At 39.4% G+C, this 27,180-nt stretch overlaps 2 protein-coding genes across 3 annotated transcripts in view; one reads left to right on the top strand and one right to left on the bottom strand.

Annotated features, from left to right (window-relative positions):
* Positions 1-11,942, bottom strand: part of LOC114030641 (E3 SUMO-protein ligase NSE2-like) — a 259,588-nt gene extending 247,646 nt beyond the window's left edge. The window contains exon 1 of the mRNA XM_027845490.1: positions 11,811-11,942. The gene's annotated coding sequence lies outside the window, so the exon portion shown is untranslated. The remainder of the gene's footprint in view (positions 1-11,810) is intronic.
* A 199-nt stretch (positions 11,943-12,141) lies between these two features.
* LOC114030638 (WASH complex subunit 5) overlaps positions 12,142-27,180 on the top strand; it is a 69,608-nt gene continuing 54,569 nt past the window's right edge. Inside the window, exons 1-5 of one of the 2 annotated variants that reach the window (XM_027845488.1) lie at positions 12,142-12,311; positions 21,894-22,192; positions 22,682-22,827; positions 23,966-24,050; positions 26,015-26,115. In XM_027845488.1, coding sequence (XP_027701289.1) covers positions 22,007-22,192; positions 22,682-22,827; positions 23,966-24,050; positions 26,015-26,115 — 518 coding nt within the window. In that variant the 5' untranslated portion in view covers positions 12,142-12,311; positions 21,894-22,006. Of the gene's footprint in view, positions 12,312-21,766; positions 22,193-22,681; positions 22,828-23,965; positions 24,051-26,014; positions 26,116-27,180 lie in introns of both variants that reach the window. The other variant, XM_027845489.1, reaches the window with a different exon arrangement.

Below are 27,180 nucleotides of genomic sequence, written 5' to 3'. Positions count from 1 at the left end.
GTGTGTGTATATATGTAAAGCTTTAAGAAACAAAGTATTGAAAGAGGAAAAAATGTCCAAATGAATGTATGTGAAGCTCTAACACTTCCCATATTAAGAAATACTAGAGAGCAATCATTCTACATGGTGAAACTGAAAATAATTTTCAGATAATCTGACAGTCTAAAATGACATATCAAGGTCCAGAGAATATCCAGAAATCTTCTACACTCCAATATTTCCCCTCATACCAAAGAACTTTAACATGTATGTCTATGTTTCCACAAACACAGAGCTTACTCTAGAGGAGGCATTAATCAATGTTTGTTGATCATTCTTACTTTAAAAGGATAAAATGTGCCCTATGCATAAAAATCCTTACCCAAAACAGAAATCAAAAGGCTCAGCCTTAATGAATATAAAACATAATTGTACAAAGCTGAATTCTCAAAACATAAAGCATGAAAAAACAATTTTTAATTTTTGTTAAAAATTACTCCTTTATATAATTCTTTGCTGTAAATCAGGTATTACAAGTAGTCATCCCCCTTTTTCAGGTATTTAAAGAAATAAAGGCACAAAAGAGTTAAGTAGCTTTCGACGACAACACTCAAGATATAATGCGGTTTCCTGATTTCATGTCTAGCAGTGTATTCAGCACATAATAATCTTCCTATAAACTTAAATAACAACCTCCAATGCAATCAAATAAACCAAAAAAGCAGGAATTGTTTTTACTTTATCCCACCACTGGCACAGAGTAAACATTTGAAAAACACTTGTTGATTTGATCTGACTTTTTGTTCAAATGTACAGAATTTTTTGTTATTAAAATATAGCTTATGTATTATGTTTTATTTGGGATTTATTCTTTTTTAATCAGCAATTACTATGTGCCAGACACTAAGCTAGGCCTGCACAACATACAGCCCAGGGCCCGACTGCAACCCACCTAAGGATTTCAGGCAGTCAGAGAAAAATGTAGAGGATGTAAAAGAAAATAAAGATGTAACGAGTGCTTTATCCATGTCTCACTTAACCCACCTTCCACTAATCACTAGTTTGCACATCATCTAACTCGGCAGGTGGGTCGTTACTGTGTGCACTCTCTCCTATTTGTCATCATCAGTCTATCTCTAGTCTGAGAAGATCGAGAGTCGTATCTTTTCACTGTGTTTTCAGTTATTACTAAATGTAAACAGAAAGAAAACCTGAAAAATTTATTAAAACTGGTACCGTTTAGCAAAATAATTTTTAGTGTTAATGTGATTTCATGATAAACAAAAATCTTAAGTAACAAGTATAATTAATTGATATTAATTGAAATTTCTACTTTTTAAAAATACAGTTTATTTGCAAAATAGTTTAATCATTAATTATACCTTTACTTGGAAAGTGAGCCGCTAAAACTCTATCTTCAGCCAAAAGAAGTTTAGCCTGTTTTAATTTTGGTGCCTACCTACTGCCAATGTGTGCAGGTATGCACTAAACTAAGTCTCAGAAATGCAAAGAACACATTCTGATGGGCAACAGGCAAATTGTGTACATACAAAATATATCCAATGTAAAGTAGAAGAAATCTCAGAGGGAAGGTATCAGCAAAGGGAAGGGGGTACCAGGAAAATCCTCTTGCAGCAGGTGTGGTTTCAAGAAATTCTAGACAGAGTACATTCCAGGCACAAGGAATAACGAGTAAAAAGGGATGGAACCTGGAGATAAAGTGCCCTGTGTGATGAACAGCAAGAAAGCCAGTATCACTGGATCAGATACATGGAGGAGAGTAAAGTGTAAGAAGACTAGAAAGGCATGAAGGGGCCAGTTTGTGAAAGGCTTTAAAAGACAAACAAGGCATTTTATACTTGATCCTGGAGAAAAGAGGGAGCTGCTGGAGTGTATTAAGTAAGGTGACATGACCAGGCCTTCTCTTCAGGAGGATCACTTTGGCAAGGCAGTGGGAACAGTTTTGAAGCAGAGACCAAGCAGAAGGCTAAAATCCATAAAGAAAGGGGTAAGGGCCTGTACCAGAGTGGCAGCTCTGTGAATAAACAGAAGGGAAAGTACAGAAGAGATGTTGTGATGGTAGAAAAAGACAAGACGTGGCAAAAGATTAAACACGCGTGGTGAGTACAACGAAGGTGTCAAGAATGACACCAAAACTGCATGTCTGGGTGACTAAGAAGATAAAAAAATTTTAATTAAAATAATGAAATTTAATAATGAAAAATAAAATAATTTGCTTGTTTTGTTCCTCCATCTAATCTCTTTTCCATCTGTATAAAGTTTTGTTGTCATCACTTCAAAACATGGTCACAGTCAATGTTTATGTTCAATACAACAAATGTTAGAGATTCAACTAACCCTGGACAGCTAGGTGGCACAATGGATAGAGTGCTGGTCCTGGGGTCAGGAAGAAATGAGTTCAAATTCAGCCTCTGACATTTAACTAGCTGTGTGACCCTGGGCAAGTCACTTAACCCTGTTTATCTCAGTTTCCTCATCTTAAAATGAGTTGGAGAAGGAAATGGCAAACCGCTCCAGTATCTTTATCAAGAAAACCGCAAATTGTCATCAAAACTCCCATTTAATAAACTCCAGTGGCACTCTATTACCTCCAGACCAAATCTTAAGATACTTTGGTTAGTTTTACCCAACAACCTAGCTCTATCCCTATCTTACACAGTACTAAGATCTAAGATCCAGGAAAACTATCCTTCTTGCTGTTCATCACAACACTCCATCTCCCAACCCTGTGTCCCCCTTCCTGAAATCTTCTTTCTCACCCCCACCTCCTGGCTTCCAAAGCTTCTTTAAAGACTCATCTTAAATCTCACTTTCTAAAAGAGGCCTTTCCTCAGCCTTCCCACACTCCACACCACCTCCCACTGCTAGTGCCTTCTCTCTGAGATTACCTCTCATTTACACAGTTTATACCTTTTATGTACAGTATTGTATGTTGTCCCCATTCCCCATCAGAATGTGAGATCATTGAGGACAGGGACAATTTGACTTCTTTTCCCCTCTTCATCTGTAGCAATTAGCACAGGGCCTGGCACACAGTAAGTGCTTAATAAATGCTTGATCATATGCCAAATATAAACAGAAATCTATAAAATTTTCTATTACACAGTAATGTTTCCATCTCCTACAAGATAAGCTTTTTAATATATTCTATTTTTTATTTATTTTTAGCTTTCAACATTCACTTTTATAAGATTTTGAGTTCTAAATTTTTCCCCTACCTACCCTCTCCCATCCCCAAGACGGCATGTAATCTGATATGGACTATATATGCACAATCATATTAAACATATTTGCACATTAGTCATGTTGTAAAGAAGAATCAGAACCAAAGGGAAAAAATCACAGGACAGAAAAAAAAGAGACAAATAGTATGCTTCAATCTGCATTCAGACTCCACAATTCTTTCTCTGGATGTGGATAGCATTTTCTATCTTTAGTCTTGGAATTATCTTAGATCATTGCATTGCTGAGAGCTAAATTTATCAACACTGGTCATCTCACAAAGTTGCTGTTATCGTATGCAATGCTCTCCTGGTTATGCTCACTTCTTTCTAGCATCAGTTCATGTAAATCTTTAGAGGTTTTTCTGAAATCTGCCTGCTCAGCATTTCTTATGGAACAATAGTATTTCCTTACATTCATATACCACAACTTGTTCAGTCACTCCCCAATTGATGGGCAGTCCCTTGATTTTCAATTCTTGGCTACTGCAAAAAGAGCTGCTGTAAATATTTTTGTACATGTGGGTCCTTTTCCCATTTTTATGATCTCTTTGGGATACAGACCTAGAAGTGCTATTGCTAGATCAAAGGGTATGCAGTTTTGGACATAGTTTCAAATTGCTCTCCAGAATGACTGGATCAATTCACAACTCCAACAATGCCTTAGTGTTCCAATTTTCCCACACCTTCTTCAATATTTATCATTGTCATGTTTTGTCACGTTAACCAATCTGATAGGTGTGATGTGATACCTCAGAGTTGTTTTAATTTGCATTTCTCTAATCAATGGTGATTTAGAGTATTTTTTCATATGACTATAGATAGCTTTAATTTCTTCCTCTGAAAACTACCTGTTCATATCCTTTGACCATTTATCAACTAGAGAATGACTTGTACTCCTATAAATTTGACTCAGCTCTCTACATATTTTAGAAATGAGGCCCTTATCAGAGACACTGCCTGTAAAAATTGTTTCCCAACTTTCTGCTTCCCTTCTAATCTTGGGTGCATTGGTTTTGTTTGTACATAAACTCTTTAATTTAATGTAATCAAAATTATCAATTTTTCATTTCTTAATGTTCTCTATCTCTTGTTTGGTCACAAATTCTTCCATTCTCCATACATCTGACAGGTAAATTATTCCTTGATCTCCTAACTTGCTTACAGTATCACTCTTTATGTCTAAATCATGTACCCTTTTTGACCTCATCTTGGTATATGGTATAAGATGTTTGTCTATCCCTAGTTTCTGCCATACTATTTTCCAGTTTTCAGCAGTTTTTGTCAAATAGTGAGTTCTTATCCCTTCCATTTTACAGATGAAAACACAGAAGTTAAATAACATGCCTTAGGACACAGAGGCAAGAGTAATTGGTAGAGCTGAAATTTAAACCTAAGTCCTTTGATTCTATACTCCCAATCCTTCTACTACATGTTCTATCTCACCCAGTTTCAAGTCAATAAGTCAAGTCAACGAGCATTCATTAAGGAAGCATTTATTAAACACACACTAGGTGTCAGGCACTGTGCTAAACAACGGAGATACAAAGTCAGTCAATTGATAAACATTTATTAAGTACCTACTACGTGCCAGTTACTCTCCTAAATGCTGGGGATACAATAAGAGGCAAAAGACAGTCTGCCCTCAAGGAGCTCACAATCTAATGGGAGAGATATGTACAAGCAAGACATATACAGGATAAATAGGAAATAAATAATAAGGAAAGCACTATTAATTAAGAGAGGTTGGGCAAGACTTCCTATAGAAAATGGGATTTTACTTGGAACTTGAAGGAAACCATGGAGGCTAGTTGGAAGAGATGACAAGAGCACTCAAGGCTTAGGGACAGCTAAAAAAAAAGGCCTAGAACCAACAGATGAAATGTCTTTATCATGAAATAGTTAGGAGGCTAATCTATCAAAGAGCATGTGTTGGGGAGTAATTGTAAGAAAACTGGAAAAGGAAATGGAGGCTATGAATGCCAAATGGAGCACTTGTATTTGATCCTGGAGGTGAGAAGGAGTCACTGCAGTGTATTGAATAGGGTGTTGACAAGGTTGGACCTGTGCTTTAGGAAAATCCCTTTAGTGGCTAAACGGAGGATAAATTAGACTGGAAAGAGACCTGAGGCATGCAGATTCACCTGCAGATGATTGTAATAGTCCAGGCATGCGATGATGAATCAAAGTGGTGGCAGTGTCAGGAAAGAGAAGGGGGTGTATTAAGAGATATTGCAAGGGTGAAATCAATAGGCCTTGGCTTATTTGGATATGATTACATATGAAAGGTTAGAGAGAGAGTGAAGAATACAGGATGACTCTTAGGTCATGAGCCTGAGAAACTGAGAGGATGATATTGCTCTCAACAGTAACAGGGAAGGTAAAAAGTGGAGAGGGTTTGGGGAAAAGACAATGATTTCTGTTCTGGACATGAGTTTAAGATATCTAGTGGACAATCAAGTCTGAGATATCTAAACTGCAGTTGGAAATGCTATATTAGAGGTCAGCAGAGAAACTAGGGTAGGAAAGGCAGACTTAAGAGTGAGAACATTGTACACATTGTACACATTGTCTTTACACGTAATTTGAAATTTGAAAAAATAAAATATTCAAATAAAATGGAAAAAATAAAACATTGGAAAATGGAATAAACATTGAAAAAAATTCAAAATCAGAAAAAAAAAATCATCAGCATTGACATGGTAATTAAATCTACAGGAAGTAGTATAGAAGTGAAGTAGTATAGAAGGAGAAGAGAAGAGGGCCCAGGACAGAGTCCTGAGGGACACCAACAATTAGAGGGCATGATGTAAAAAAGGATCTAGCAAAGGAACTGGTCAGATAGAGTGGAAGAAAGCTGGGAGAATGTTGTCTTGGAAACCTAGAGAGAGGAGAGCATAAAGGATAAGAAAAGGATCAACAGCATCAAAGGCTGCAGAAAGATCAAGGAGAATGAGAACTGAGAAAAGGTCAATAGATTTGTCAACTAAGAGATAATGACTAACTAAAGAGGCAGTCTCAGTGGAATGATAAAATTAAAAGTCAGGTTCTAAGAGGTTACAGAGAGAATGAGTGGAGAGAAAGTGGAGACACCAACTGTAAATGGCATTTCTGAGTTTAGCAACAAAAGGCAGAAGAAATATAAGATCATTCTTAGTGGCAATGAACGGGTCAAGTGGGTTTTTTCAGGATAAGGGAGACATGGTCATGTTGGTAGACAGTAGGAAATGAGCCAACAGAGGGGTAAAAACTGAAAATAAATGAAAGAGTAGGGATGACAAAATGGGATCACTCGAATAAGGAGAGGGGTTAGACTTTGTAAGGAGTCAGGCCAGTTCATCATGTGAGACAGAGGTGAAGAAGGAGAAAGTAGCACAAGGCACCTGAATGACAGGAGATGTGGAAAAAGGAAAAAGAGGTAGTTCACAGCAAATGGCATCAATTTTTCCTGCAAAATATCAGGCAAGGTTCTCAGGTGAGAGAGTGGAGGTAGGGGGAGCCATGGGAAGTTTAAGAAGGGATGAAAAGGTTTGGAAGAGCTGCTGTAGAGAGTGGGATAGTGAGTTGATAAGGGAGGCATAGTAGGATTGCCTAGGAGCAGTAAGGGTCCAATTGAGGTTAGGTAACATAAATTTGTAGTGGACACAGGTGAACCCAGTTGCATGACTTACTCCACCTTCATTCAGCAGCACGTGTGTAAGAGCAAAGGTGACAAATAGTGGGAGTGGTTTAAGGCTGGATATAATTGGCAATATGAGGAGGAGAGTGTAGAGTTGAACTGGTTCACCAGGAGTCAAGGTGGAAAGAAGAGGAGAGAGTGAATAGTGCAGGGGAGATGGCCTGGGAGAGAACTGAGGGGATCAGGGACTGTAAGGGAAGACAGAGGGCAAGGTAAAAGTCAATAGATTATGGTCAGATAAGGGGATTTCTGAGTTCTTGAACATGGAGGTGGTACATTTGTGGGTGATGACAAGATGAAGGATATGCCCATCTTTTGTTTGTTGCTGAGGTGGGGTGGAGGAGTTCATGGGTGAGCAAGTTGAGGAACTGAGTGGTTAGGGTATTTGAGGAAGAATCAATGTACAAGTCCCTTAGTGTTAGGGCAAAAGTTGGGGAGCAGAGAAAAACTGTGAGTCACGTACCAAATTCACTGAGGAAGGAAAGAGAGTGATGGGGGATAGCCTTCTAGATGACAGCTACCAGGATTTTGATTTGGTGGTACATATGAATAACAATAGTTCCCTGAAAGGTAAGAGGAAGAGGGAAAACCTAGAAATGGTAATACAGAACAAGGAGTATTTCAACTCCCCTGCCTTGATCAGTAAACTGAGAAGAATAGATAAAAGGACAAACAGTACTGGAAAGGGTGAGGCTGTGTAATCTGGGGGAAACCAGGTTTCATTAAGAACTAATAGATGGAAAGAGTGGGAGAAGAATAGATTTAAGATGAAAGGAAGCTTGTTGCTTATGGAACAGGCATTCCAGTGGGCACAGTGGAAGTGTTAGGATGAAACTCTCGGGTGAGAGGGTTGAGGGGGATGGGAGAACGTTCATCACTGGGTGGAGGACACCCCTCCTCTAGCTTCAAAGAACAGGTACAGCAGGATATGGAAGGCCTACAGTCAAAGAGAGGGTTGCTCTTCTTTTCACTGGAGGTTGTCCGTGTCCTATCTGGGAGACTGGTCTGGCAGCAGAAGGTAAAAGATGCCTTGCAATGGTACAGATAGAAGTGGTTGCTCTGAGGCAAGTGGAAGATGCTCGACCTGGCTCCTAGAAGCCTTTCCTCAGAGGACACAACGTACCCAGCAGGAGCTGGATAGCTCAGGGTGTAAGTGCTGCTATTGTCTGATGTCTTCTCACCGGAGAAGGCTGGCTATGAGGTAGCAGCAGGAAGTAGTAGATTTTCTGTGCTGATGGAAGACATCTGGCCTAGCCCCTTCCCTTAGCCTTTCCTCAGGGGACATGTTGCACCCAGCACGAGATAAAAGGCACAAGACGTGAGAGGTTAAGGCAGGATAAGTACATTTCATCATTAAATCCAAAGGAGCTAATGAGATCATCAAGAGAAGTAGTATAGAAAGAAAAGGCTTTCTGTAGGAGGTGAGATCTTAGTTGTGAACTCAAGGAAGCCAGAAGTCAGAGACAAGGAGAGAGAGAATTCCAGGAATTAGGTAGTGAAAATTCAGAGTCAGGAGATGATGAGTAGTGAGCAAGGAATGAAAGGTGAATGCTCAAAAGACTCCACAAATTGAAACTGTTAATACCAGTCAGTTTTTTTAAACTGTAACTATAATTTTAAATATAGAGTAACAGTTCTCATAACAAATAAACCAACTCTACGGACAGGCAAATGTGGGTTATCAGAGCTGTATGGGAAAGGGTAACTCTGGCAAGGTTAAAATCATGCTTATAAGATAGTCTACCTGGGCTTTCTTGATTGTTGGAGAATACTCTGAATCATGATTCAGAGAAATCAATCAAATAACATCTAAGGATCATGGGCAGCTAGGTGGTACAGTAGATAGAACACCAGGCATGGAGACAGGAAGACTCATCTTCCTGAGTTAAAATCCAGCCTCAGACATTTAAACTAGCTGTGTGACCCTGGGCAAGTCACTTAACCCATTATGCCTTGGTTCTTCATTGTAAAATGAGCTGGACAAAGAAATGGCCATTCCAGTATCTTTGCCAAGAAAACCCCAAATGGGGTCACAGAGTAGGTCACTACTGAAAAAAACGACTCAAAAACAACAAAGGATCACATGATCATAAATCTAGAACTAGAAGGGACCTCAAAGGACACATTTTAACCTACTCATTTTACAGATGAAAAATAATGAAAATAATGAAAAACCTTCTTAAACCTTTTCTAGGTGTTAAAAAAAATCCATACATATGTATACAAATACACACATACATATGTAGTCTCAAAAGCATTTTGTCTCTTTATTAATATAATTATATAATTTTCATGATTGAATTTTTTCCAATATTTAATTATCCAGCATTCCTGATAAGGCCCACTAAGCCTAAATGAATAATTATTTTTTATCCATTATTATATTCCATTTACCAATATATTAAAATTTATTAATGATAATTCTTTCCATTCATTGGAATTTCTTCTCTTCATATCTTCAAATATCTTTGAGTTTCCCATTCCAACCGGTCTAGATTTCCTAAGGAAATTTTAGGCCATGAAGGCCTACCGAAACCAAGGTTGCACATCAAACTATTCCCAGCTTCTTCTTCACTATTACAAATTCTAAGGTGGATGGTCACTTCCCACAAGTGTCTCATCACTTCCATCTCAGCTACCAGGTTTTCTTTCCTTATGTGAAGCAGAACCAGAAGAGAAGTTTTTGTTTGTTTTTTGGTTTCTCCACCCTTTCAAAGGATGAAAATGTCATTAAGTCAAGAAATTATTAGTTGTTCTACTTCTGGCAGAGAGAATACTCCACAAGCCCTCTGAGTAACTAAACCTCAACCCCCATGAATATGTCATGGCTTGGGATCTGTTTCCTGAATTCATCTATTTCTTCTTCAGTTCAGATGGTCTATAGTTTACTCTGAAGACAATATTGCATGTTTCCATTGATGTAAACATCACATTTTTTTCTATCATACTTCTTTTACCTCTGGGTTGATGGATTTATTCATTTGAGTATTTTTTCTTAATTTTTCTATTTCCTTTTATTTATCCTGTTCTTTTTTTTAATAAGGTATACACTTCTACAGGACTCATTAAATAAAATCTCAATGATACTTGGGAAGTCAAATTTGCCTCCTTCCACTAGAAGTTCTAATTCATCTTATTTCTTATAATTTATGGAAACAGATGCCTAGGTCCAGAACTTTGTTACTAGTTCCTTTCTTAGATTTTTTTCTATTGTGAATTTCTGGTTATCTCAACTGCTAAGTTTTTCGTTATAGCTACACAATGTAATAACGACCTTGATACATATACCATCTATAATTTTATCCTTTCTTTCCCTTTCTTTTTCAGTTTAAGGTCCATATGATTAAATTTACAAGAATACAGGAAAACACATTTCTACTAGCCCTTATTAGGTACAAGCCATCCCTGATCAGATGATCATTTCTGTATTATAAGTCATGGTCCAGAAATACAAATCCATTCTGAGACAAAAATCTGTTTATCCACAACACTCATGCCATAAACTGACCCAGTAAGACAGGAAAGGACTTCTTTCCCCAGTTCCTTCTTTTACCCAGGCTCTGGGAAATGGGTCTTAAAAGTATTTGTTTCTGTTCTGTGTTGCTCCTTCTTCTCTGTTTCACGTGCAGGATGTGATCCCCACTAGCCCTAAGAGTTTGAGTCATGGCCCACCTGCAGTTAGGGTTCCAAGCAGCATAGATCAGCCAGCCAGCCAGGCAGGCAAGGAAGACAGGAGAAGCCAAATTGCCTGGCACTTGAATCCAAGGCAAGTTTTGGACTTGGAATTGGGACTCCGCTTTATGGGAACCAAGCTAAACTATGAACCTGATACCTTTCCCTCCCCAGAATAAGGTGGTGTAAAAGGGAGTGGGATTATGCCTCCACAGTGTTAAGGGTGTAAATTTGCATGTCTAATTATACCTTTGGAAACAAATATTCCTCTCCCCCCAAAACACACACACACACACACACACACACACACACGCTCAAAGGAAGTGGAGGGAAGAGAAAACAAGAGAGAAAAGAGGAGAAAGACAGACAGCCAGAAAAAGAGAAGCTGAGATCAAATCATACCTCAGATACTATTAATTAACTGTGTGATTCTGGGCAAGTTCCTTAACTTCTGCCTGTCTCAGTCTCCACATCTGCAAAATGAGGATAATAATAACACCTACCAACACTGTTGGGAGGATAAAATAGTATATTTGTAAAGTGTTTTGCAACCCTAAAAGCATGGAATGTTATTGTGCCATAGAGAAATGATGAAACAGACTAATACAGAGAAAAATGGAAAGAATAAAGTCAGCAGAACTAGAACCATTTATAAAACGATAAGTTTTATAGAGAAATACACTCTGAAAGACTTCAGAACTTTGATCAATGCAATGATAAACCACAAGTCCAAAAGAATGAAGATGAAACATGTCAGTCAGATCCTGACAGAGCCGGTGATTAACTTAAAATGCAGAAAGAACAAACATACACTGTCAGAGATGGCCAACATGGGAATTTGTCTTGCTGCACTACGCAGCAAGGGTTTCATTTTTCAGGTTTTTTTTTTATTTGCTCAGTGTGGGAAAGATTTTTATGTTCATTTTTTAAAATTAAAGACTATTAAGATAAACTGTTAAAAAACCTGAAAGCGACCTAAATGCTGACTATTAATACTTGATGACTGTGTGACCTCGAGCAAATCCGTGCCGCTTTCTGAGCCTCAGTTTCCTCACCTGTACAATGAAGGGTTTGGACTAGAGGGTCTCCCTCCAGGCTTCCGTCACAAGTTACGCATTTAACAAACCATGATAAAAACGGAATCGGGTTCAGGTCAGTCCCTTCACGGTCTTCCCCGAAGGAGACAATTCACAGGTCAACAGATCCTTTCCCGCCGCCCCCCGCCCCGGGCCTCTTACCTGGCCGCCCGGCCCAGACTCAGACCCGCGCCAGTCAGAAGCCTCAGCGGACACTTCCCAAACCCCGAATCCCGCCTCTCTCCGATCCCTATAGCGACCGGCGCGGAACTGGCGCCCATCACGCGTCATCACCAGGCGCTAGTCACGCGTCATCACTAGGCACCGATGAACCCACAGGTTAGTCTTACGGCGGCGCTCGCCTCCTCCCTTTCCTCCTCGCTGTGATTGTTCACGTGATCCTCCCTGGTCCCGCCTCCGCGCTCCACCCTGTTCCATCCAATTCTAGTCATGTGACAGCCGGAGCCGCTCAGAGGCTGGGGAAGGGGGTCGGTCGGGTCCTTCGGTTGGGGTGGGGGTCCGAGGGGAGATTGTCAGGCACTGGCCGCCTGCCGTGACGGGCGAGGAGGGCGCGGACCCCCCCACCGCTTCTCCTGCCCCTCCCCAGACCGTGACGAGCAGAGACAGACCCCGGCCCCGGAGCGGGGCCTGGCCCGGTGACAGGTGACTGAGGGAGAGTCGGGTCCGCGATCTGAGGGGACGGGGAGGGACTGTCCAGGCGGGAGGAGCTGGGAAGGGAGCCCGCCTGCTCCCCAGGGGCTGGTGGTACCTGGGACCGAGGACTTAGGCTTGAGACCCTGGGAAAGAGTGACCATGGAGAAGAAAAGATGCTCGATGACGAAGGGCGAGGGAAGAAGTAGAGCGTAGCCCCTGCCCAAGTCACTCCCTGTCCCCTTGCGTGCATGACTGAAGGTTAGAAAGTGAGGGAACCTTAGAGATCTCCACAAGAGGGTCATGATGATATAGCGCGAGCCCTGCTTTTGGAGTCTGTTTTCTGCTATTTCCTGAGTGTGCAAGTCATTTCACTTTCCTGGGCCTCAGTTTCCTGGTTTATAAAATGAAAATTACTTACTAGATTATTCTAAAACCCCTTTCAGCTCTAAATCCTAAGCTTCATACTCTAAACTGGGGTATTTCCGAGTCGTAAATTCAGATTGAAGAAAATGAGGCCCAAAGATAGGAAATACAGACTTGGAGACTTGACAAAGTACTAAACTTTTATGAAGGTTATGGTATAACCAGGTACCTAACTACAGAGATATCTCTTTTTCCAAGTTTGATGCTCCCCTTTGGTAGCTCTTTTGTTGTTATACTGCAGAAGCAAGGTTTGTTTTTAGGGGTATGTGTAAGTGTAAATGTAAGTAAGGTTCCAAGATAAGATAAAATAAAGGGTTTTTCCAAAGGCTGTTTAACATTACTAAGCTTGCTTATGGAGAGGTGTTATGAGTCCTTCTTTCATTCTTTGAAGTAATCAAATTCTTTCTAGTATTTCCCGCCCCAAAAATTATTGGACAACATGCCAATTCATAAACGAAACCTTTTTTTATCCTTTTTTGGGACTTAGGAAAAACTTGTAGATTGAGGGATACTTAGGATCATAGCATTTAAAGCTGAAATGAACTTTAGGGATCATTTAGTTCAGTCCTTTTTACTTTACAGATAGGAAAACAGTCTTGTAGAGGTATAAGTTAAAGTGACAAATGTGACTTTTTCATGGTCCCTAAGGTAGTAAATATTACAGACAAAATTGAAATGCAAATTTTCTGACTCTAAATCCCATACTATTTCCACTAAATCATATTATAAATCAGTAAACATTTGTTAAGTACCTAATATGTTGCAGGTACGGTGCTAAACAATAGAGACACAAAAGGAGGCAAAAGACAGTCCCTGCCCTCAAAGAGCTTACAATATAATGGAAGAGTCAACATGCAAACATATACAAAGCAAGCTTCATAAATAAGATAAGTAGGAAATAATTGAGAACAGGAAAGCACTAGAATTGAGGGGATTTGGGAAAGGCTTCCTGTAGAAAGTGAAATTTTAGTTGGGACTTAAAAGGAAGCCAGGGAGGTCAGTAGTCAGAATGGAAAGCAATACAGGCATAAGGCACAGCCAGAGAAAATGCTCTGAACCAAGAAAATCGAATGTCCTGTCTGTGGAATAGCCAGGAGTCCAGTGTCCCTGGGTCAGAGAGTATGTGTAAGAGAGTAAGGTGTAAGAAATCTGAAAAGATAGGAGATGGCTAGGCTATGAAGAGCTTTGAATGCCAAACAGCATTTTGTATTTGCCTCTAGGGTCAATAGGAAGCCACTGGAGTTTATTGAGGGGAGTGGGGGTGAGTAACATGATCACACCTTTGTTTTAGGAAAATCACTTTAGTGTCTGAATGAAGAATGGATTGGAGGGCACAGGCTTGAGACAGGCAGACCTGCCAACAGGCTAATTCAGAATCCAGGTCTGAGGTGATGAGGCCCTGCGCTAAAGTGCCAGAGGGGTGAGAGATAGTGAGGATCCAGAATGACTCCTGGGTTGTGAACCTGAGGGACTAGGAGGGTGGTATTGCCCTCAATAGTAATAAGGAAGGTAGGAGGCCAGGGGTGGGGGGGGGATAGTGGGTTCTGTTTTGAATATGTTGGATTTAAGATGTTTACTACACATCCAGTTTGAAATGTCTGAAAGGCAGTTGGAGACTCAAGATTGGAAGTCAGTAGAGAGACTAGGGCAGGAAGGTAGTTTTGAGAATCATCAGCATAAATATGGTAATTAAATCCATGGAAACTGTTGAGATCACCAAGTGAAGTAATATAGAGGGAGAAGAAAAGAGGGCCCAAGCTAGGGACACCTGTGGTTAGTGAGCACTGCCAGGATACAGAGGAGTGGGCAGATAGGTAAAAGAAAAACCAGGAGAGAGTGGTGTCTTGAAAACCTAGAGAGAAGAGAGTTATTGTGCAATAGAAAGGGATCAACAGTATCAAAAGCTGCAGAGAGTGATTGAGAAAAAATCAATGGATTTGGCAACTAAGAGATCATTAGTAATCATTTGGAGAGATCACTTTTGGTGGAATGATAAAGTTGGAACCCCAAATTGTAAGGGTGTTAAGAAGAGAGTGAAAGGAGAGAAAGTGGAGACACCTTTTGTAGAAGGCCTTTTTGAGGAGTTAAGCTACAAAAGGCAGAAGAGATATAAAATGATATATTTTAGGGATGGAAGGATGGGGATAGGGAAACGTGGGCACATTTCTAGGCAGCAGGAAATGAACCAGTAGAGAGGATGAGATTGAAAATAAGTGAAAATGCGGATGACATCGGGGACAGTCTCTTGGTCGAGATGGGATGGAATGGGATCACTTGAACAAGTAGAAGGCTTAGCCTTGTTAAGGGGTATGAGCTCTTCATTGTGTGAGACAAGGGTGATGGAGGAGATGGTGGCTGAAGGCACCTGATAAGAGATGAGGAAGAGGGGAGAAAATGTCCTCAATTTTTTCTACGAAATATGAGGCAAGATTCTCAGATGAGAGAGTGGGGTGAAGGGAAGCCATGGGAGGTTTGTGGAGGGATAGAAAGGTTTGTAAGAGCCTCTGTGGAGTGTGAGTTCATAAGGGAGATATAGTAAGATTGCCTGGCAACAGTGAGGACTCAGTTGAGGTTATGAAACAGAAATTTGTTGTGGACTCAGTCAGAACAACTGGGTGATTTTTTTTTTTTGCAGCCTTCGTTCAGCAGCATTTTTGCATTCCAATTATCATAAATATAACTATAAAGATTTCTTCTAGAATTTAAGAAACTAATCATTGGGGTTATTCCCCATCCTTAGCAAACAGGCAGAACATTATTGCTCCCCCTTAGTGTTAGACTGAACTTAAGCTCAGAAGACACTAAAATTTTTTAATCCCTTATAAAATTATCTGTGTTTGTGGGGACGTTGCAGAGTAATTTGTCATCTTTAAAGAAAATCCTAAATACAGCCCTTTAGGAGTCTCAGTAGCCTCTTCCAGACTAGGTTCTCAACTAATAATGAGGATTTGGATAACTGATTTGAATAAATAAATGCTTAGTTGTGGAAATTCAGTACATTGGTTACATAGGAAATATCTGTGACAGAAATATACAGGAACAGTGTAAATTGTTATAACGTAAATAAGTTGCTGTTACACATCAGTTTTTATTTTAAGTTCTTTCATCTGCAAAAAAATTAGTAAGAAGCTATCAACATCAGAATTGAAAGAAGCTCACAACTTCCTGACAAATTCTAACCACAGCAGATAAATTAATTACTAATCAACTACATGCCAGGCATTATGCTAAGTTCTGGGAATAGAAAAAGAGGCAAAAGACAGTTTCTACCTTCATGGAGGGAAGCTAGATGACACAGTGGATAGAGTGTCTGGCCTGGAGTCAGGAAGATTCATCTTTCTGAGTTCAAATCTGGCCTCAGACACCAAATTAGCCATGTGACTCTGGGAAAGTCACTTAACCCTGTTTGTTTCAGTCTCCTCATCAGTAAAAGCTGGAGAAGGAAATGGCAACCCACTTCAGTATCTTTCCCAAGAAAACTCCAAATGGGGTCACGAAGAGTCAGACACAGCTGAAAAGACTCAACAAATGCGATCCCCAAGGACCTCATAAAACAATCAGGGATGGATAGAGCACAGTCCCTGAAGTCAGGAGGACCTGAGTTCAAATCTGGCCTCAGACCAGACACTTGACACTTTCTAGCTGTGTCACCCTGGGCAAGTCACTTAATCCCAATTGCCTTAAAAAAAATTAAAAAAAAAATAAAACAATCAGGGAGACAACAAACAGATGTGTACAAACATACTGTATACAGGATAAATAGGAAATAATTAAGAGAGGAAAGAAACTAGAACTCGGGTTTGGGAAAGGCTTCCTGTAGAAGATGAGACTTGAAAAAAGCCATGGAAGCCAGTAGGAAGAGATGAGAAAGAAGGGAAAGCATTCCAGGCATGAGGGACAGCCACAGAAAATGCCTAGAGCCCAGAGAGTCCTGTTTGTGGAAGAGCCCAGAGGCCACTGGATCAAAGAGTATGAATAAAGTGTAAGAAGACTGGAAAAGTAGGAGGGTGCTAGAATCTGAAGGGCTCTGAATGCCGGACAGAGGATTTTATATTTGCTCCTGGAGGTGATAGGAAGCCTCTGGGGTTTGTTAAGTAAGAGGGTGCTATGGTCAAACCTACCCGTTAGGAAAATCATTTTGGTGGCTGAATGAAGGTAGGATTGGAGTGAGGAGAGACTTGAAGCAGGCAACCCCACCAGCAGGCTATTGCAGTGGTCTAGGAATGAGGGGATGAGGGCCTGCACCAGAGTGTTGGCATTGTCAGAGGAGAGAAGAGGGGCATCAGAGGAAGCACTTAATATGCTCGGGATAAAGCAAAAGCAATACTAGCATTCATGGAGCTTACATTCTAAAGAGACATGCAGAAATATAGGAAAATAGAAAATACAGAATAGATTATGAGATAACCTTAGAGAAGAAGACATTAACAACTGAGTAGACTGGGAAAAGCCACTTGCTATGTGCCTTGAACTGAATCTTGAAGAAAACTAGGAATTCTAAGAAGCAGGTGTGACTGGGTGACTGCTAATGCAAAGACCTGGAAATGGGGGGTGGAGTGCTATGTGTGTGGAATAGCAAAGAGGCCATTATTCATGGAGAACAATAATGTGTAGTAAGACTGGGAAGATAGGGAGGGTGAAGGTTGCTGAGAGTTTTAAATAACAAAGAGAAGAATTTGTACTTAATCTTCAAGGTAATAGGGAACCACTGGAGTTTATTGTGTGGTGAGAGAGGGAGCAGATCTGTAATTTAGGAAAATCACTTTGGCTGCTCTGGAGAACAGATTGGAGTGAGGAGAGACTTGGGGCGGAGAGACCAAATAGGAAGCTATTGCTGTAGATTGCTGTAGTCCAGGGAGAATTGATGTTGCTAAAGGCCTGAATTAAGGTGGTACCTGAGTGAGTGGAGAGAAGACGTATTTGAGAAATACGGTGTAAATAAAAGTGACAAGATTCAGCTGCTGATTGGATAGTTAGATTGAGTGAGACTGAGGAGGTGACATCAGTCATGGCCCTAGATGTCTAGAAGCATGTTGATTGCCTCAGTAGAGTAATAGAGAAGTTCAGAAGAAGGTAGAATTTGGGGAAAACAATAAGTTCTGCTTTAAACGTGTTGAGAGTTGCGTTGTCCAGGATGGGTCATCCTGTTCAAAATGTCCATTAGGCAGTTCATAACGCATGACTGGAGCTCAAGAGATGGAGCTAAACTGGATAGTCATCTGCATAAGTATGATAATTGACTCTGTAGGAGCTGATGAAGTCACCATTCACTAAAACCTAAGCTGCCTTGAGAGTAAGAATTATTTTAGTCTTTGTATTTGTAGCTCCAGGACCTAACATAGTGTCAGAGAAAGAGTAGGTGCTTAATAAATGCTTGCTAATTAATCATCCAATGAGAGAGTAAAAAGAGAAGAGAGCCTAGGACTAAGCCTTGCAGTGCACCCTCAGTTAGGGAGGTTGACAGGGATGAAGATACAGCAAAGGAAACTAGGAAGGAATGTTCTGACAGATAGGAGGAGAGCCAAGGGAGAGGAGTGATGAGACAGTGAGCTGGATTTGGCAGTGAAAAGATCATGGGTTAACTTTGGAGACAACAGTTTCAGTAGAAAGATGAGGTCAGTTGGAGAGGTTTTAGAAGAGAAAGGGAGAGAGGAAATGGAGTCACTGAGCCCAGAAAGCATTTTCCAGGAATTTGGCTCAGAAGAGATATGAGTTGAAAGCTAGAGGGGGTGGTAGGGTCTAGTGAGGGTTGACAAGTGAGGATGATTTGGGTCTATTTTTATGGAACAAGGAAGAAACCAGTAGAGAGGAAGAGATTGCATACAGTTGTCTTAGAAGGAGAAATCCCTTAACATTGTGAGATGGATACATGTGAAGAGATTGCATATAATTGTCCTAGAAGGAGAAATCCCTCAATGTTGTGAGATGGATACATGTGGAGCATACAGGCCTTCCATAAGTTAGCCTGCGCTTACTAAATACAACTACCTGACTTCCTCTTCTACTCATACATCTTTGTGATTATATCTGCTACATTGTTTCTCCTATGCTGTTGCACATTTGTTTTGCCCATTATTAGTAATATGTGACAGCCTATTGAGAGGTTATTCGTGCACATGCTGTACTTCTCCATTGCCTTTTGAATGACCTATAACTTTCTGGGCACTCCAGTGTCTTTGCCAAAAAAAAACCCAAATGGGGTCACAAAGAGTCAGACACAACCGAACAACAACATTAAGTTGAGGGAGCTGAGGTTAAAAGATTAAGTATTTATCATTTAAATGATAAATTAAGTACAGCTATTAAGTATATGAAAGAGGATTTGAACTCAGATCTTTCTGACTCTAGGCCCAGTATTCCATCCACTGTACCATGTAGCTGTCCTACAGAGTAATTATGTTAAAAAAAAAAAAGATGAGCCTTTAATTCTGGGGAAAGTTTTGGTCATTAAAAAACATTGCAGTTTGTAAAAGGCAGTCCAGCCCACTGTCCTCATCTTCAATTCTAGACTCCATTCATTGTCCATCTACAGTATCTTTCCAGGATAGTCTGGCTCCACAAGTTGTGTGTCCTACTGCATAGCATAGTTTGGAACACAGGTGTTCTTTATCCCATTGGCTATTCCCACCTGCACAATTAGGTCAATTCTTTTAAGAACTCTAGGGCTTCTTAAGGAGATTCTGCAGTATCAGTATACCAAGATTTGATGTAATCATCATGAGGCCATTTATGAACAGAGGCATCTATAGGGCTTCACTGTCTATAAGGAATCCTTTCATTTGCAGTCTAAGCCACATGTCTTGCATATCAGTGGCAATAACCGTTGACAAATATGAATCTCCTTGTTTTATGCCTATTTTGATATGATCAGAAAGACATCAAACCAAATTATCTCTATCTTTCAAGGAATCTTACGTGATTTTGACATGTGCATGGGAGCCATGTTGTAGGAGAGCTTTCAAGGCAACATTTTTTTCTATCATATCAGTTTTTTTAAAATAGTGAACAAGCATAGTGAAATCCATATTCTTCCTACATTTCAGTCAATTGTGTGACTGTAAAGATGTGCGCTGCTGTAGAATAATAATTCAACTCAGTTCAACAACTGCTGTTGTTTGAGACAGTTGGAAAAAGGGAGGGAATAAGCATTTATATTTGCATCACTACTGTGCTAAGCACTTTTTACAAATATCTCATGTGAACTTAACCTGGGGGAGGGGAGTGGCGGATGCAGTTAGTGGCTCCATTTTACATATGAGGAAACTGAGACAGAGAGCATAAGTGACTTTCTGAGCAGGGGTCACATATATATGAAGTGCCTGAGGCTGGATTTGAGTTCAGGTCTTCCTGACTTCAGGCTCAGACACCAGTTGCCTCTTCTCGTCTTTCTTTTCTTTAGAGTATTTTTCTACTTTTAAAAAGTACCAGGGACTGTGATAATGAAAAGACTTTTTTACAAAAAGTTTTACAGGTCTTTTCTACTTTTTATCTGTTTGTTTTTATCTTCCAACTTAATCCTCAAATGCCTTTGAGATAATATGGCTTTGTTCAGTCCTCAGGAAGATTTCTGTAAACATTCTTTCCCACTGCTTCTCACAGAAGCAGTTTCTAAGCTCTCTAAGTGTTCATTGTGGCAATTGATATATGTTGGTACACTACTTGGAAAATGATCATACTTTGTCATTGCATGTCCTTGTATCCATTTCCCATTTTTCATTGTCAGCAACTTGCTTAAAAAGTCCAACTTAGAATTGTCTCAGCTGCACACCATTATCTTCTCATGTTTATTTTTCTAATTTAGTATTGATTTTGGTTTTTGCTCTAGCAAGTAAGTAGTCCAACTATGTACAAACAGCTGATTCAGAAATTACTCTAACATCAATAACCTGTAATTTCCTTTCCATTAAAGTAGAATCACTATTATTTTTGTGATGTTCTTTGGTCCTCACCCAGCCTAGCACCCCTTCACTCTTTCCTTGAGGAAAATATTCATGAGCTGTATTGGCAAATGGCTTCCATGTAGCCTGGAAGCTTTTGGGTTACCAAAGGCTTGGTCCCGAACTATCTTTTCCAAGATTTTTTAACCATTCACCAAACCATTCGCCAAAACAATTCACCCTTGCATTAAAATCACAGGGTGTGGAAGTATATGCTGATTTAATTTGAAGGAATGAACTTTTCAAGTTCACTGTAGACTTTCTGTACAGTTATCTCCATGGTGGTCTTCTTGTAAATGTTTATTGAAAGTACTGTAATAGATGACCAAATTTTCCATGACATAATGTTTCTCGTTGCCTGTAGACACAAAATAAAAACCAGCTCCTTCCATGCCTTTCTTTCTTTCCCCAAGGAGAAACTGTGAGTCATCCATTCATTTAATGATAACTTTCTTTTGTCTTCCGGTTTCCTTTGTAATGAGAATAACCATATTCAGTTTCTCAAGTAGTACGTCCAGTTGTTGGTTATCAGACCAAGTTTTAATAGAGTACCCACCATTAATTAATTAATTTGTAAATTGCCATTAAAAAAAATCTGATTCTTAGCACCTTTTGCTCTTACGTTTCATTTTGCATTATTTGTATCTGGGTACATGTCTTTTTAAAACTTGAAGTGTAGTATAACTGGCAGTTGTTTCTGTTGAAGGTAGTACGGATGTTTAGCAATTATTTCAACTGTTCAGTAGTAAAGAGGACTGGCCTGGGAGATAATGGCTTCCTCATTACTACAGGTTCTTAAACAGAGACGAGATGCAACTATTTGTTGCCGCTAAATTGTAGATGGGATTCTTCTTTAGATATGTGTTATACTAGTTGGCCTCTTAGGTTATCTTCCATTTCTGAGATTCTGTGATTCTCTTATTCAGTTAGACTGTGAGCTTGTGAGGTGATGCAGTATTTATTATTTATCTGTATCTCTTTCTGAGCCAATCACAATGCATTACACAGAGTATACACTTTTTAAAATTAAAGAGCAGGTACTAAATAGTTACTTGTTACTTGATTTGATTTAGCACTTACATATGGCCTTATGTCCCAATTCAGATCTCTGGATACAAAGAATACTATCAGTCATTCAAAACAGCATTTTGGAGGAAGATGTCAGACTTTCTTTTTGTGCCTTCCGACGTTTCTACTGGAATATTATTGATTTTTATGCATTTTTAATCAGGTACTTTAATGGAGCACCTCATTTGTAAGAAATCCAGATGATGTGTAGGTCATAACTGCAAAAGACCAGACCATTTCCAGTGCCCTGCCAAGGGTCAGCTGGCCATCTTTACAATGTTGGATTTTCTTGCTGAAAACAACCTCTGTGGACAGGCATGTCTGAGGATTGTGTCCTGTGGCAATGCCATCATTGCTGAACTTTTAAGGCTTTCTGAGTTCATTCCCAGTGTTTTCAGGTTAAAAGACCGTGCTGATCAACAGAAATATGGAGACATTATTTTTGATTTCAGTTATTTTAAGGTAAGTCTTCATCCACATGCAGATTTTTAAAGTAATCCCTTTTCCTCTAAAGTACACTTTCTTTGGAAAATGAAAGACTCATTCTGTGGAAAAGAGGTATCAATGAAAAAGAAGGTATATTCTGAATGTTTTAAAGAGATATTGAGCTCTATTTTAAAATTACCCTAAGCTCAGAATAGTCATATATTGTATATTTTGAGAGTACAATAGAATCCTGTGAAAACATTAATTTTGCATTTCATGTTGAAATATTCTAACATAAATGTAAATTAATGCCTAGTATAATTTAGATAAGTTTCTCACCTAGGAATATGCAGAAGATTTTTAATACAGTTATATTATCTTCATAAATTATTAAATTCTACCTAAAATTATTGATATGTCTCTTAGGGTCATAAGATCAAATTTTCATAAGACGAGTCAAAAACTTTGCGTAACTAACAAATGTACTTTCTTTTAGACTTCATAGAAAATTGTTCTTCTTCTCAGGGTCCAGAGTTGTGTGAAAGCAGACTGGAAGCAAGACCAGACCTACAGGATTTAGATGAAGAATTTCGTGAAAACAACATAGAAATTGTGACAAGATTTTATTTAGCTTTTCAGAGTGTCCATAAATACATTGTAGACTTAAACAGGTATTCATGAATCTAATAATAGTTTGATTCTAGTAAATTATGCATCGTGAGGAAAGGAACAGAGGAACATTTGGGAAAAATTCAGACAGTCGTGGGCATTTTTCTTGATTTACCCATATGACCCTTTACAATTAGTTTATCCCAGACAGCAGTATCTTTTCATTCTTGTAGCAGTGCTCTTCTCAATATTTTAGTAAACTTTAATATTAATCTTTAAATAATATAAATTTTAATATATGCTATAATATAATTAATACCATTCCCTTTCCTTTGAGAAATTTAGTAATGTTATTTTGTACTTAGGCATAACATGAGTACTATTCATAGGATCCTAGATCCAAAGCTGGAAAGGTCATTAAAAGTTATCTAATCCAACCCCCTTATTTTTCAGATGAGGAAGCTGTGGTAGTAAGTGTCAGAGCCAGAATTTTAACTCTGATCATGTAATTCCAAGTTTAAAGCTTTTTTCATTGCACTATGTAATTGAACATGGAATAGCTATATCCTAATTTACTATCTATTGTTTTCCACTCCTTAGAAAACCCTAAGTGGTGAGAAGGTGACATTTTTCAGGTTAGCTTCTTGTTTCTCCTATAGCTGTTGAGTACTTGTACATCTCATTCATTATTTCAGCTAATTATATTTGGTCATATTTTGATATCCTTGAAATATTTGTGATTAGGCCATCTGAGTGGTATACATAGCAGTTTGTGGTGATGCCCTATAGAGGCTCCTGTAGCCATATACTTTAGTCTGTGCAGCTGCACAGAGCCATCAGGGTTCTGTCCCAACCCTGATTTTAATATGGGCTTCTAACCCTGCTACTGACTTCTACAGTCAGTGTTTCCAGAGTATAGATATAGGGTCAACACCCGCCTTATTATATAGCCAGTTGTTTCTGTTTTTGCTTATCTATGTGGCCTTTCTGCAGAACACTTTCCAACATGGCAACCTGGCAATCCATGAGACCTTAGAACCTAAGACTGGGCTCTACTCTAGCCTTTCTCACTTTGAAATTCAATTTATCAGATAAATATCATGTACCTACTATGTTCAAAACCCTATACTTGAACATCTTTTGAGAAAAGATTATGATGTCTTCCTTTTGCAAATACTTTTTCTGTGTCTTCACTTCTAGATATCTGGATGATCTCAGTGAAGGAATTTATATTCAACAGACATTAGAAACTGTTCTGCTCAATGAAGATGGAAAGCAACTTCTAGTAAGTTGTTAACATTAACTATGTAAAATAAAATTATTTGAGTATTAATTCAGCATCATTTTTTTCTTCAGTTAAAACCATAGATATTTGACTGTCAAATGCACTAAAGGCTTAATGCTCCAATTTGGGCAGCAGATGTAGGGCAGATTTCACAGCTCCAAGTCCATTGAACAAATATTTATTAAGTATCTACCTTTTGCTAGGGATTGGAGTCGGAGAAGAATAGAGACATGGAGACCAATTAGGAGGCCATTGAAATAACCCAGGCAAGAGGTGATAAGAGCAGTGACTGTGTGAATGGAGAAAAGGGACCATATTCAAGAGTTGTTGTGAAGATAGATACAAAAGATTCAGCAACTATTTGGATACTTCAAATGAGTGAGAATGAGAAATCAAAGATAACACTAAAGTTATAAATATAGAGGCTCGTAAGAATTGTGGTGTACTCATTAATAGAAGGAAAATTGAGAAGAGGATTAGGTTTGGGAGGAAATGTAAGTTCTGTTTTAGACATGTTGAATTCGAGATGCCTATAGGACATCCATGACTCTGAAGAGAAATGAGGGCTGGTTATATAGACCTGGGAGTCATCTGCATAGACATAGTTATTGAATTCATGGGAACTGATGAAGTCATTAAGTGAGTTAATATAGAGAGAAAGGAGGAAAATGTATGGGATAGAGTCTCAGGGGACACTCACAGATGTTTGGCATCTCATAGGTGATAATCCAGTTGGGAGATTGAAAAGTAGGAGTCAGACAAGTAGGAAGAGAACCAAGAGTTAACAATGTCACGAAAACCCAGAGAAGAGATTGTCCAGGTGGAGACAATGTCATAGGGTGCAAAGTGTCGTAGGCTGCAAAGAGGTCAGGAAAGATGAAAATTGAGAAAAGCCCAGTAGAGTTAACAAATATTAAGAGATCAGTGGTAATTTGTGAGAAAGCATTTTCAGTTTCATGATGAGGTTAGAAACTAGACTGCAGAGAATTGGAAGAAAATGAAGGAGAGAAAGTGGAGGGACTGAGGGTACATCTGATTTTAGAAATTTGAGGAGGAGAGAAATAGAGGAAGATGATTAGGAGCATGACAAGATCTAGTGAGGGTTTTTCAATGATGGGGAACACTTAAGCATGTTTTTAGGCAGCAGGGAAGAAACCAGAAACTGGGTCCAGTGGTGAGATACAGATCAGGACGACTCAAGAATATACATTAGGGAGGAGGGCCATTATAGAATATTATCTAAGAGGTCAGTGTTCGCAAAAGAGGAAAGTAATAGCCAAAGGAGGTGATAAACTAGAAATAGACTGAAGGATGGAAAAATTGGAGGTCAGAGTGAATCCCCAAATACTTTTAAAGAGTAGTAAAGCTTAGGAAGAAATGGAGTAACAGGAGATTATAATTGGATAAAGGACTTTCAGAGTTCATGGTCATGGAGGTAGAACACTTGTGGGTGATGGCAAAATCAAGAGTGTGGACGGCCCTGTGTTTATACACAGGTGGAATGGACATCATGGGAATTGAGTAGGCTGAGAAACTATTAAGTCATTCGAGAGAACATCAACATGGATGTTGGAGAGTATGAAGGCAGGAATTGGAATGGAGAGACTGTGAGCCAATTGAATTCATTGAGAAACAATGGAGAGTGCCTTGAGGATTGGTAAAGAGCAGCCAGCAGAATCTGAATTGGGTGGAACATTTGGATAAAGTGAACTTCAGTGGAGGAAAGGAGTCTGAGTGGTGATTATAGGGGGAGAATCTGGAAATGACAGTGGAGAGCAAGGAATATTCTGACTCCCCTTTCAGGACCAGTGAGTCAATGGGTATGAGAAAATCAGCACTCAGAGATCGCCAGCAGAGAAAGAGAATGAGAAGATCCTTTAAAAACATCAAATTCCTTCAATAAGAAAATAGCATACTGTTCTTTAGATCACCTGACATTGGTCATTCTTGTTCTCTTTGGCTAGTGTGAAGCTCTCTACCTCTACGGGGTCATGCTGTTGGTTATTGATCAAAAGATCGAAGGCGAAGTCAGAGAGAGGATGTTGGTTTCCTACTATCGATACAGGTGACTGTGCTTGGCTTGTGTTTTTAAAAAGAAAACCGCTGGAAAAAATGCAGTGTATGCTGTATGTTCCCAAAATAGAGGCAACAGAAGATGTTGCCTCACCATTCTGGACCCTTGTGAAAGTAAAACATATATGTCCTGAAAGGGATACTAGTAAAATATTAAAGAGCAAATTGGGTCTAACTTTGTTTAACAAATTATTTTAAAGCATTTTGGAAGTCTTGTCTTTAACTTCTTTATTTCTATTCATACAAAAACTTAAGCAAGTAATAATAATGGCTAGCATTTATATAGCTCTCTATGGTTTGCAGACCACTTTACAAATACCTCATTTGATCTTCACAACACCCCTATTACTATCCCCATCTTGCTGATGAGGAAACTGAGGCAGAGAGAAGCTAAATGACTTGCTCATTCTCACACAGCTAGTAGGTGTTTAAAGCCAGATTTTAACTCAGGTCTCCTTGACTCCAAGTCTAGCATTCTGTCCGTTCTGCCAACTCACAGCAAATAAATTTATGGAATTTTTAACTGCCATCACAGAATCATAGGATTTAAGAATTAGAAGAAGTGATAAGAAGCATCGGGAGTTTTTTGAGTAGGGGGCTAATATAGGGTCACCTGCCCAAGCAGTCTCCTTCCTCACTGGTCCTTGACAATATGTTGATAGTTGATATGTTGATATCCCATGAGCACCAGCTTATACTTCATTCACATTAGTATCATTGGAAATTGATTTTTAAAAATGGCAATCTGGTCCAACCCATTAACAAAAGGAATTCCCACTATAATGTACTTGCCTCTGTTTAAAGACCTCCAAGGAGGGAGCCCCATCCCTCTATTCCCCTTCTTCCCCAGGCAGCCCTTCCACTTTGAGACAGCTGTAATTGTTGAGAACATTGTCCTAACCTCAAGCCTCCATTGGCCTCCCCCCTCTTCCCCCTCCTCCCAGTTGCTCCTGGGTGTACCTTGAAGGACCCGATGGGACAGTCTTTCAGACACTTGAAGACAGCTATCAGATCAAGAAGTTGTTGGCTGTTCTGTTTTGGGAAGAGAGAGAGAGAG

This window comes from Vombatus ursinus, unplaced genomic scaffold (assembly GCF_900497805.2).
Source record: "Vombatus ursinus unplaced genomic scaffold, bare-nosed wombat genome assembly UNPS02014973.1, whole genome shotgun sequence".
NCBI classification, from domain to species: domain Eukaryota; kingdom Metazoa; phylum Chordata; class Mammalia; order Diprotodontia; family Vombatidae; genus Vombatus; species Vombatus ursinus.
The sequence above is the reverse complement of the archived record's forward strand: the minus strand, read 5'-3'. Positions and strand labels throughout refer to the sequence as shown.